The sequence below is a fragment of the Saccoglossus kowalevskii genome, chromosome 5 (assembly GCF_978046115.1).
Source record: "Saccoglossus kowalevskii chromosome 5, keSacKowa6.1, whole genome shotgun sequence".
NCBI lineage: Eukaryota > Metazoa > Hemichordata > Enteropneusta > Harrimaniidae > Saccoglossus > Saccoglossus kowalevskii.
Window position 1 is genome coordinate 2,028,934 of NC_140645.1, and position 13,177 is coordinate 2,042,110.

At 40.0% G+C, this 13,177-nt stretch overlaps 1 protein-coding gene across 1 annotated transcript in view; it reads left to right on the plus strand.

Moving 5' to 3' along the window:
- Positions 1-13,177, plus strand: part of LOC100373194 (Golgi pH regulator-like) — a 37,995-nt gene that overhangs the window by 14,397 nt on the left and 10,421 nt on the right. Inside the window, exons 3-8 of the mRNA XM_085499046.1 lie at positions 1,296-1,399; positions 5,544-5,650; positions 5,935-6,042; positions 8,669-8,789; positions 9,218-9,298; positions 11,151-11,260. Coding sequence (XP_085355172.1) covers positions 1,296-1,399; positions 5,544-5,650; positions 5,935-6,042; positions 8,669-8,789; positions 9,218-9,298; positions 11,151-11,260 — 631 coding nt within the window. The remainder of the gene's footprint in view (positions 1-1,295; positions 1,400-5,543; positions 5,651-5,934; positions 6,043-8,668; positions 8,790-9,217; positions 9,299-11,150; positions 11,261-13,177) is intronic.

A 13,177-nucleotide genomic window follows, 5' to 3' on the forward strand; every position in this document is an offset into this window, starting at 1 on the left:
GCATTTATGTTGTGTTCAAACCAAATGCATAGGCATTCATGTTGTGTTCAAACCAAATGCCTAGGCATTCATGTTGTGTTCAAACCAAATGCCTAGGCATTCATGTTGTGTTCAAACCAAATGCCTATGCATTCATGTTGTGTTCAAACCAAATGCCTATGCATTCATGTTGTGTACAAACCAAAGGCCTAGTTATTCATGTTGTGTTCAAACCAAATGCCTAGGCATTCATGTTGTGTTCATACCAAATGCCTAGGCATTCATGTTGTATTCAAACCAAATGCCTAGTTATTCATGTTGTGTTAAAACCAAATGCCTTGGCATTCATGTTGTGTTAAAACCAAATGCATAGGCATTCATGTTGTATTCAAACCAAATGCATAGTTATTCATGTTGTATTCAAAACAATGCCTAGGCATTCATGTTGTGTTCAAACCAAATGCCTAGTTATTCATGTTGTATTCAAAACAATGCCTAGGCATTCATGTTGTGTTCAAACCAAATGCCTAGGCATTTATGTTGTGTTCAAACCAAATGCCTAGGCATTCATGTTGTGTTCAAACCAAATGCCTAGGCATTCATGTTGTGTTCAAACCAAATGCCTAGGCATTCATGTTGTGTTCAAACCAAATGCCTATGCATTCATGTTGTGTTCAAACCAAATGCCTAGGCATTCATGTTGTGTACAAACCAAAGGCCTAGGCATTCATGTTGTGTTCAAACCAAATGCCCAGGCATTCATGTTGTGTTAAAACCAAATGCCCAGGCATTCACATTGTGTTAAAACCAAATGCCTAGGCATTTATGTTGTGTTAAAACCAAATGCCTAGGCATTTATGTTGTGTTAAAACCAAATGCCTAGGCATTCACATTGTGTTAAAACCAAATGCCTAGGCATTCATGTTGTATTCAAACCAAATGCATAGGCATTCATGTTGCATTTGAATCAATGCCTAGGCATTCATGTTGTATTTGAATCAATGCCTAGGCATTCATGTTGCATTTGAATCAATGCCTAGGCATTCATGTTGCATTTGAATCAATGCCTAGGCATTCATGTTGCATTTGAATCAATGTCTAGGCATTCATGTTGCATTTGAATCAATGCCTAGGCCGTTCACAGACATTTTGCTCACACAATCAAATTCAAACAAATTGTAATAGGAGTTATCATGTGTTTGTTTTTCTGTCAATTTCTGTCATCTTAGTCAAACATATTTTCTGCACAATGTTATTAATTTGTCTTCTTCTTTCTAGTTGAAATAAATCATTGGTTTGTTGTTATTTTTTTACAGGTGCACCATATAATAGTGCAGCTGATATTTTCGTTGACATTTGCCTTGTCATGTACAATGTTTGAACTCATTATATTTGAGATTCTAGGAATTCTCAATACAAAGTAAGTGATCTTTTCTCTTTCCAAAAAGTCATACGGTGGCCGTCAAAATGCCGTGCATGGCTGTAAACAACATGCTTGCAAATGAACTGTTTCTGTGTAACATAGACAAGTGTTAGCAGAACCATTGAAAGAGACAACTCTGTTTAGTTCTGTAGTTGCATAGAATAAAGGAAATCACAGATTCAATAAATACTGATTCTGTAGATGGCATACATTTGAGTATGGTACTTTTTACACATACATTGCATGTTTTATTGCAATTGAATTTAAATTATTAAGCATGACATGTAGCGGTCATTGCATGTGATATTGAAACATTGGTCACATCTGTTACTTGACATTAACAAAGCTTGTACAGTTCATGTTTATCCTCTGACATACATAATAGGTAGAACACAGTTCAGTTAGAATTGTGCTCATATCACTACATACTATTTCAGGAGATTATATTTGTCTCAAACATTGCTTAGAAAGTTATGTCAAAAATGGTAAATAGCGCCATGGAACATTTCTAATTTTTGGTGTAAAACAGTAAATTTAAAAGAAAGTACTTGTGCTCTAAAATAATTGAATAAAATTGGGATATTCGATGAACATCTGAATCTCTGTTATTATATACATACACAGTATTGTGTTTTTGATACTGTATAATCACATAGCAAAAAGTCTAGTAAGAAAACTAAGATTACAATATAACACTGATTTGATTGTGTTATGAAAATTACTTTGTGTAATTTTGTGAGCTTTAGTGTGAGAAAATTGGCTGCCACATAGAAAGTACTGCAAGCTGATATACAGTAAACACTGTGTGTAATTTATCCACATCATGTGGCAAGCAATATATACAGTCTGTTTTTTATTAATACCTTAGTTAATATAAACTTGCATACATCATGTGACCCTTTTACTGTGAGATGAACTAACATTGTGTTTAAAGGATTACCTTCAGCTGGGACAGTCAGGGGTCCATCTCACTAACTCAGCTGGGACAGTCAGGGACCGTCTTACACACTCAGCGGGGTTAGTCAGGAACCATCTCACTATCTCAGCGGGGTCAGTCAGGGCCCATCTCACACACTCATCTGCCACAGTCAGGGACCATCTCACACACTCAGCTGGGACAGTCAGGGACCATCTCACTAACTCGGCTGGGACAGTCAGGGACCATCTCACACACTCAGCTGGGACAGTCAGGGACCATCTCACACACTCAGCTGGAACAGTCAGGGACCATCTCACACACTCAGCTGGGACAGTCAGGGACCATCTCACACACTCACCTGGGACAGTCAGGGACCATCTCACACACTCACCTGGGACAGTCAGGGACCATCTCACACACTCAGCTGGGACAGTCAGGGACCATCTCACACACTCAGCTGGGACAGTTAGGGACCATCTCACACACTCAGCTGAGACTGTCAGGGACCATCTCACACACTCAGCTGGGACTGTCAGGGACCATCTCACACACTCAGCTGGGACTGTCAGGGACCATCTCACACACTCAGCTGGGACAGTCAGGGACCATCTCACTAACTCAGCTGGGACAGTCAGGGTCCATCTCACTCACTCCGCTGACATAATTAGGGGCCTTCTCACTAAATCAGCTGACATAATCAGAGACCATCTTACACACTCAGCTGGGACAGTCAGGGGTCATCTCAAACACTCAGCTGGGACAGTCTGGGACCATCTCACTAACTCAGCTGGGAGAGTCAGAGGGGGCCATCTCACACACTCAGCTGGGACTGTCAGGGACCATCTCACAAACTCAGCTGGGACTGTCAGGGACCATCTCACTAACTCAGCTGGGACAGTCGAGGCCCATCTCACACACTCAGCTGGGACAGTCGAGGCCCATCTCACACACTCATCTGCGACAGTCAGGGACCATCTCACACACTCAGCTGGGACAGTCAGGGACCACCTCACTAACTCAGCTGGTACAGTCAGGGACCATCTCACGCACTCAGCTGGGACAGTCAGGGACCATCTCGCACACTCAGCTGAGACTGTCAGGGACCATCTCACACACTCAGCTGGGACAGTTAGGGACCATCTCACACACTCAACTGAGACTGTCAGAGACCATCTCACACACTCAGCTGGGACAGTTAGGGACCATCTCACTAACTCAGCTGGGACAGTCAGGGACCATCTCACTAACTCAGCTGGTACAGTCAGGGACCATCTCACGCACTCAGCTGGGACAGTCAGGGACCATCTCGCACACTCAGCTGAGACTGTCAGGGACCATCTCACACACTCAGCTGGGACAGTTAGGGACCATCTCACACACTCAACTGAGACTGTCAGGGACCATCTCACACACTCAGCTGGGACAGTTAGGGACCATCTCACACACTCAGCTGGGACAGTTAGGGACCATCTCACACACTCAGCTGGGACAGTCAGGGACCACCTCACTAACTCAGCTGGTACAGTCAGGGACCATCTCACGCACTCAGCTGGGACAGTCAGGGACCATCTCGCACACTCAGCTGAGACTGTCAGGGACCATCTCACACACTCAGCTGGGACAGTTAGGGACCATCTCACACACTCAACTGAGACTGTCAGGGACCATCTCACACACTCAGCTGGGACAGTTAGGGACCATCTCACACACTCAGCTGGGACAGTTAGGGACCATCTCACACACTCAGCTGGGACAGTCAGGGACCACCTCACTAACTCAGCTGGTACAGTCAGGGACCATCTCACGCACTCAGCTGGGACAGTCAGGGACCATCTCGCACACTCAGCTGAGACTGTCAGGGACCATCTCACACACTCAGCTGGGACAGTTAGGGACCATCTCACACACTCAACTGAGACTGTCAGGGACCATCTCACACACTCAGCTGGGACAGTCAGGGACCATCTCACTAACTCAGCTGGGACAGTCAGGGACCATCTCACGCACTCAGCTGGTACAGTCAGGGACCATCTCACGCACTCAGCTGGGACAGTCAGGGACCATCTCGCACACTCAGCTGAGACTGTCAGGGACCATCTCACACACTCAGCTGGGACAGTTAGGGACCATCTCACACACTCAACTGAGACTGTCAGGGACCATCTCACACACTCAGCTGGGACAGTTAGGGACCATCTCACACACTCAGCTGGGACTGTCAGGAACCATCTCACACACTCAGCTGGGACAGTCAGGGACCATCTTACACACTCAGCGGGGTCAGTCAGGGACCATCTCACTATCTCAGCGGGGTCAGTCAGGGCCCATCTCACTATCTCAGCGGGGTCAGTCAGGGCCCATCTCACTATCTCAGCGGGGTCAGTCAGGGCCCATCTCACACACTCATCTGCGACAGTCAGGGACCATCTCACACACTCAGCTGGGACAGTCAGGGACCACCTCACACACTCAGCTGGGACAGTCAGGGACCACCTCACACACTCAGCTGGGACAGTCAGGGACCATCTCACTAACTCAGCTGGGACAGTCAGGGACCATCTCACTAACTCAGCTGGGACAGTCTGGGACCATCTCACGCACTCAGCTGGGACAGTCAGGGAACATCTTGCACACTCAGCTGAGACTGTCAGGGACCATCTCACACACTCAGCTGGGACAGTCAGGGACCATCTCACACACTCAGCTGGGACTGTCAGGGACCATCTCACACACTCAGCTGGGACTGTCAGGAACCATCTCACACACTCAGCTGGAACTGTCAGGGACCATCTCACACACTCAGCTGGGACTGTCAGGGACCATCTCACACACTCAGCTGGGACTGTCAGGGACCATCTCACACACTCAGCTGGGACAGTCAGGGACCATCTCACACACTCAGCTGGGACAGTCAGGGACCATCTCACGCACTCAGCTGGGACAGTCAGGGAACATCTTGCACACTCAGCTGAGACTGTCAGGGACCATCTCACACACTCAGCTGGGACAGTCAGGGACCATCTCACACACTCAGCTGGGACTGTCAGGGACCATCTCACACACTCAGCTGGGACAGTCAGGGACCATCTCACACACTCAGCTGGGACAGTCAGGGACCATCTCACTAACTCAGCAGGGAAAGTCAGGAGTCATCTCATTAACTCTGCTGGCAGATTCGGGAGTCATCTCATTATCTCAGCTGTTACTAAATTTTTCTTTCAGTTCTCGCTATTTTCATTGGAAGTTGGATATATTTGCTATGCTATTTACAGTAATATTTGTATTGCCATTCTACATTGCATACTTTACACTTAGTAATATCAGATTTGGTAAGTGATTGTTGTTTATCTTGTTTCCAACGCTCATGACATCATTCATACCTGTTCTATGCATAAACTGTGTTACAAAATTACCATTTGGTTTATTAATCACACTATTCTCGGAGGCCGAACTATGTCACAGAATGTTGCTGATCATATTTACAAGTTAAAATTCATAGAAGTCTGCAATATCGCAAATTGTTATTCAGGTCATCTAACTTCCTTGAAACTGGGCAAACATCCAATAAAATAGAAAAGCTGATTATTATATGTCATAATATTTTTATTCACAGTTCAAAAAAACCGCCTGATTGTGGTACTAACAGTTGCAGCATGGTTGATATTTGTATATTTTTTCTGGAAGTTAGGGGACCCGTTCCCCATTCTCAGTCCTAAGCATGGTAAGTTAGGGGACCCCTTTCCCATATTCAGTCCAATACATTGTAAGTGAGGGGACCCCTTTCCCATATTCAGTCCAATACATTGTAAGTGAGGGGACCCCTTTCCCATATTCAGTCCAATACTTTGTAAGTTAGGAAGCCTATATTCAGTCTAATACATTGTAAGTTAGGAGACCCATTTCCCATTTTCAGTCCAATACATTTAAGTTAGGGAAGCCTTTCTCTGTATTCAGTTTAATACATTGTAAGTTAGCGGACCCATTTCCCATATTCAGCCCAATACATTGTAAGTTAGGGGAACCTTTCTCTATATTCAGTTTGATACATTGTAAGTTAGGGGTCCCATTTCCCATATTCAGTTCAATACATTGAAAGTTAGGGAAGCCTTTCTCTATATTCAGTTTAATACATTGTAAGTTAGGGGGACCTTTCTTTATAGTCAGTTTAATATATTGTAAGTTAGGGGAGCCTTTCTTTATAGTCAGCTGTCTAGCTTTTTAGCTCCGCTGTCGACTTTGTCGAGCGGAGCTTATCATATGAGTGATTGTCCGTCGTCGTCGTCGTCCGTCGTCGTCCGTGTCAATGTTTTACTTTTTCGACTTCTTCTTGAAAACTACAAGCCTGAATGCTTTGATACTTGGTGTATATGTACCTTGGGTAGACCTCTCTCAGATTTGTTCAGTTCATGATGATATCTTCAATTCTCTAATTTTGGTGAATATTTTTGTCATTTTTAGTAAAAAGTGATATTTTCGACTTCTTGTTGAAAACCGCAAGTGCAATTGCTTTGATATTACATATATAGGTACTACATGTGGACCTCTCTCAGATTTGTTCATTTTGTAATGATATCTTTAATTCTCTAATTTTGGTGAATATTTTTGTCATTTTTGGTAAAAAGTGATATTTTCGACTTCTTGTTGAAAACCGCAAGTCCAATTGCTTTGATATTACATATATAGGTACTACATGTGGACCTCTCTCAGATTTGTTCATTTTGTAATGATATGTTCAATTCTCTAATTTTGGTGAATATTTTTGTAATTTTTGGTAAAAAGTGATATTTTCGACTTCTTGTTGAAAACCGCAAGTCCAATTGCTTTGATATTACATATATAGGTACTACATGTGGACCTCTCTCAGATTTGTTCATTTTGTAATGATATCTTTAATTCTCTAATTTTGGTGAATATTTTTGTCATTTTTGGTAAAAAGTGATATTTTCGACTTCTTGTTGAAAACCGCAAGTCCAATTGCTTTGATATTACATATATAGGTACTACATGTGGACCTCTCTCAGATTTGTTCATTTTGTAATGATATCTTCAATTCTCTAATTTTGGTGAATATTTTTGTAATTTTTGGTAAAAAGTGATATTTTCGACTTCTTGTTGAAAACCGCAAGTCCAATTGCTTTGATATTACATATATAGGTACTACATGTGGACCTCTCTCAGATTTGTTCATTTTGTAATGATATCTTTAATTCTCTAATTTTGGTGAATATTTTTGTAATTTTTGGTAAAAAGTGATATTTTCGACTTCTTGTTGAAAACCGCAAGTCCAATTGCTTTGATATTACATATATAGGTACTACATGTGGACCTCTCTCAGATTTGTTCATTTTGTAATGATATCTTTAATTCTCTAATTTTGGTGAATATTTTTGTAATTTTTGGTAAAAAGTGATATTTTCGACTTCTTGTTGAAAACCGCAAGTCCAATTGCTTTGATATTACATATATAGGTACTACATGTGGACCTCTCTCAGATTTGTTCATTTTGTAATGATATCTTTAATTCTCTAATTTTGGTGAATATTTTTGTAATTTTTGGTAAAAAGTGATATTTTCGACTTCTTGTTGAAAACCGCAAGTCCAATTGCTTTGATATTACATATATAGGTACTACATGTGGACCTCTCTCAGATTTGTTCATTTTGTAATGATATCTTTAATTCTCTAATTTTGGTGAATATTTTTGTAATTTTTGGTAAAAAGTGATATTTTCGACTTCTTGTTGAAAACCGCAAGTCCAATTGCTTTGATATTACATATATAGGTGCTACATGTGGACCTCTCTCAGATTTGTTCATTTCATAATGATATCTTTAATTCTTTAATTTTGATGAATATTTTTGTAATTTTTGGTAAAAAGTGATATTTTCGACTTCTTGTTGAAAACCGCAAGTCCAATTGCTTTGATATATTATACATATAGGTACTACATGTGGACCTCTCTCAGATTTGTTCATTTTCTAATGATATCTTCTGTTCTTTAATTGCCATGTGCATTGCTAACAGCGGAGCTATCTCAGCCGACAGGCTGCTTGTTTATTTCCAAACAACAATTTGCAATATAATTATAAATGGAAACATTTCTGCAATTTTCTGCTAAAGCTGTAACTTGAATATGTCAATCAGTCGATCAAACTAAAAAAAATAGTATTAGATTAGCTACCGGTGGTTAATTAATGGTAAACTAGTATTAAATTTACAATAATAAAATTAGTCAACTAGTACAGTGACTACAAACCATTTAATGCCTATGACTTTATATCATTAACTAGCTACTACCAATGACGTATTATTAATATCATCATTAACTTTCTTTTCAAATCTGTTAGGTATTCTGTCAATAGAACAGGGCATTAGTCGTGTTGGTGTTATTGGTGTTACATTGATGGCGTTGCTGTCAGGTTTTGGTGCTGTTAACTGTCCTTACACTTACATGTCGTATTTTATGAGGTAGGTTGCTCTTACTTTTCTCTTTTGGTTTAATTTATATACTACTTATGAATTATTCGAACTAATTGTATGTTGCTGCGTTGTTGGCAGGATTTCTTTGGTTTGGGATATGATTACTATCGAATGTCTTCCCATAATGCTATGGGAATTAATTTAACCAGTTGTGGAAGTCAAGTGCCATTTGAATTTGTTTAACCAGTTAGGGAATCAGATTTCAGTCAGCCTGGGAATGTTTTATAATACTTGAATGTGTCTAGCACCATTTTCCAATTATAACTTTGTTGATTCATATTTTTTGCCAAACTTTTTATGAAAATGATTTGAAATTATGTTCAAAAGTAACAAAGAAAATGTGAAAAAATATTTTACGTGACAAATTATGATGTTAGAAGGGATAATCAGAAAGTTTGCATGTATTATCTCTCTAGACATGTATCTGATGGTGATATACAAGCCCATGAAAGAAAATTTATGCAGATAATGGATATGATATTAACAAAGAAAAAAAGGTAACTATTCTACCTACTTTCTGTATCTCTGTTCTGATTACTGTATTAGAGGTTAACATTTTTGTATGTTAACCTGCATCCGGGTACCTTCCTCCTCAATTTACCTGATTTACGTCAATGACTTGTCAGGGGAGCATTTTACGCGGCAATATTCGTGAACTTATTGGTTTGCCAGGTTTACGTTCACTATATCACTATCTTATTGGAGTGAAAAACTAGGATTTTGTAGTGATTTCACGTGATTTTTAGTCAAGCTTGTGCGTTCGCCAGCGTGCTCAGCTGCACGCTTTGAGACATTGCATCTGGGATTGCGTAGTTCGTCAATCTAAATAATCTGACAGTCGTGGGCTTTGCTGTGTGACGGCATCGTTTTGTTTATTTTTGTTAAGTTTTTGTGTGTTTTGACAGTATATTAACATATTATGTACAGTGTATTTGTTGATAGAGAATAGTGTTGATGTAAACCTATACTCAAGCAGTGTGCAGCTCCATGTGCAGCTCGTTTCAATGTGCAGCTCGTTTCAATGTTCTACATGTAATGCGAACCTGGAATGCAATGTAGCGTATAGCTGCGCACAGGATCAGGATCAATTCTTCGTTTGGCTGAAGCTGTTGAAATTAAGTTTATCAAAACTACCATGAAAGTAAAAAGACGTCCATGATAAAACTTAATAGAATTCAATCACTGCTCTTGAACTCTTTCAACTTGTATATTTGTGTTCATACATGCATTCAGATCTATGAGCGTGAAATGAAGTTTGCCATGATTGAATGCCACAATTTCTGTTTTTAGATTTATTCAGTATAATAATACAAATGTACACCCCAACAGCGGTGGACATACAGTTTTAGAGACCCTCAGAGCCCATTGTCAACCGGGGTGAAGCTCTTTGGGTCGCTAAAACTGTATGTCCACCTCTGTTGGGTTTGTGCATAATGTACTAATTGAATTGTACCTTTCTTCTTGACTACTGACTTGCTTGATCTATTTATTGAGAGTGACTGTAGTAATACCACCAATTGGGCACATTAACAGGTGCAAATACTGTTTACAGTGACGACACTTAATGCAAACATAGAATCTTCTAACAAATGTTATTTGAATATTATTACTGAGTACTAGTATATCTGAACATGTATTTCAGAGGAGGAACATAGAATATGTTGGTTGGTTTACTGTTGAGTGACTGAATCTCATTGATGTAGTGGTACCAATTCATATGTGGTGTGCGAAGAACTTTTTGAAACACTGATTTGATTTCCACTCAATTGGTATCTGATGTGAAAAAATGTTTACTTTTTTTACAATTTAAAGATTGACCATCGAATGACTTATGACACTGTAAAATAATACTGTTTGTATTCACGTCTCACTTTGTTAGTCTGCATATTTTTAAATGACTGATTGATCACTGGTGGTAAAACAACTAAAATGCTATCCAATTAGGCAATGCGTATTTATTTTATTTTTTATTTTTTTCACTTGCTCACATTCATATTTTGATCCAAATTGAAGTGGAACATAGTTTTATGTAACATGTCTTTAGCTGAGACGTGATCTGTGAAACGAACACTTGAAGATGTGTACACGAATGAAGGTGTCACTCAGTCACATAATTTAGCATGTTCTGTTTTGTTGTTTTAAAACAGAAAATAAAGCAGAATAAATATTTATGGTTAAATGTGGTCAAAATTTTCTATTCATCTCTATAGTGTTTTTAGAGTAACGCTAGAGCATTCAAGTATGTATGTTTTTCACCATAAGTGCAAGTTTTAATAAATTATGAATATTTTGATTCACCTATGACACCTAGAGATTAACTTATTAATTTTGTATGTTTGTGTTCTTCAGAATAGCCTTGGCTGAACGTGAGAGTTTACAGAGAGCGGCCAATGCAACACCCAAACAAAGAGGAATATGGGGGATGATTAAAAATGTCACTGGTTCTAGTGGCAAAGAAAGTATCCTTTAATAATAGTTTGTCATGTATTGCCTTTTTCTGTTACAATGTTTGTACTAACTTTGATTTATAGCCTGACATAATTTGGTATTTTGAGTTTATTTCAACCAATAGTCATAGCTTGAATTAAATACTGTAAAATCTGTATTAAAATGGTACAATGCAACAGAGGGGATGCCATTTCTATTAGAGCATCTACACATGAAAAAAGATGAATTTTTATTCTCAATTGTTCAAGAAAGAATGGGTGTGGCTTCTACGGATAATACAGATTTTACTGTACTCTGTTGCCAAACTTATTACTAAATGAAAATGTCTGGTGGTTATTAGTCCCCGTTCGGACGAAGTCCGAAAACGGGGACTTATAATTCGGTCTCTGTGCGTGCGTCCGTGCGTGCGTCCGTGCGTCCGTCCGGTGTCATATCTCAGAGTCCCTTGGACCGATTCCGTTCATTCTTTGCATGTGCCTAGTACTTTATGTGGGACATATGCACATGCAGTGGTTTAGCGATTCGATTCAAAATGGCCAACTGGCAGTCATCTTGTTTTTTGAAAATGTTGTATTTTGGACATGCTTTGTCAGTTGTCATTCAAACTTGGTACATAGATTATACATGTTAGGATACATGTCCATGATGATTTATTTCACAATTGGATCAAAGATGGCCGACTGGCAGCCATCTTGTTTTTTTGAAAATGTCGTATTTTGGACATGCTTTGTCAGTTTTCATTCAAATTTAGTACATAGATCATACATGTTAGGATACATGTCCCCGACCGTCCGTGAGTTCCTGAGTCTGTTCGTCCGACCGTCCGTGTGTCCGTCCGACCGTTCGTGCGTCCGTCTGTCCGTGCGTCCGTTCGTGTGTCCGTCTATCCGTGCGTCCGTCTGTCCAACGTCATATTTCAGAATCCTGTGGACCGATTCCGTTCATTCTTTGCATGTGCCTAGTACCTTATGTGGGACATATGCACATGCAGTGGTTTAGCGATTCGATTCAAAATGGCCGACTGACAGCCATCTTGTTTTTTGAAAATGTTGTATTTTGGACATGCTTTGTCAGTTTTCATTCAAACTTGGTACATAGATTATACATGTTAGGATACATGTCCATGATGATTTATTTCACAATTGGATCAAAGATGGCTGACTGGCAGCCATCTTGTCTTTTCTAATGAGGAGTGAGATGGAGGCGACACACGAAAGCTCTGGTGCGGCCAACAATAGCAAGGAGAAAGATGATGGTGAGTCTAGTAGGCCGGATTACAACAGAACTATTACAGAAGCCATTGAAAACGCATTAAAAGTTGAAACGAGTGGTAAAAAACTACGATGTTCCCAAAGGAAAGCATCGAGCTCTGCGACGCAACAGGTGGATGCAGGTGACCATGCCAAAGTAGGTGACATTGTTAGTAGTGTTATTTTGGCAATCCAGCCGTTAATAATCAAATCTGTAACATCTGCAGTGACAGCATCAATGAGATTATTTTTAGATGAAATGAGAGCCGAAAACGTAAAACGAATAAATGTACTTGAATCTGAGTTTGATGCTAAAATGGATGAAATGAAGAAAGTAATACAGTCTCAGCAATTTGAAGAAGACAAATTAGAGCAGTATTCGCGTAAGGCGAATATCCAGGTCTCCGGCCTCCCTGAGGTTGAGCAGGAAAATACCAATGAATTAATTGTTACCTTGGCAAAAGACATGGGTGTGAATTTGACAAGTGCAGACATTAGCACTTCACACAGGCTCCCAACACGTGGTAAGCGTGTCAGACCAATTATTGTGCAGTTTGTCCGCCGTGACATTAAGAGCGCCATTATGAAAAACAAAAGAAAACTCAAAGACATTCCAAAGTATAACCAGGTGTTCATTAATGACGATTTAACAACACTCCGTAGGAAATTAGTCAGTAA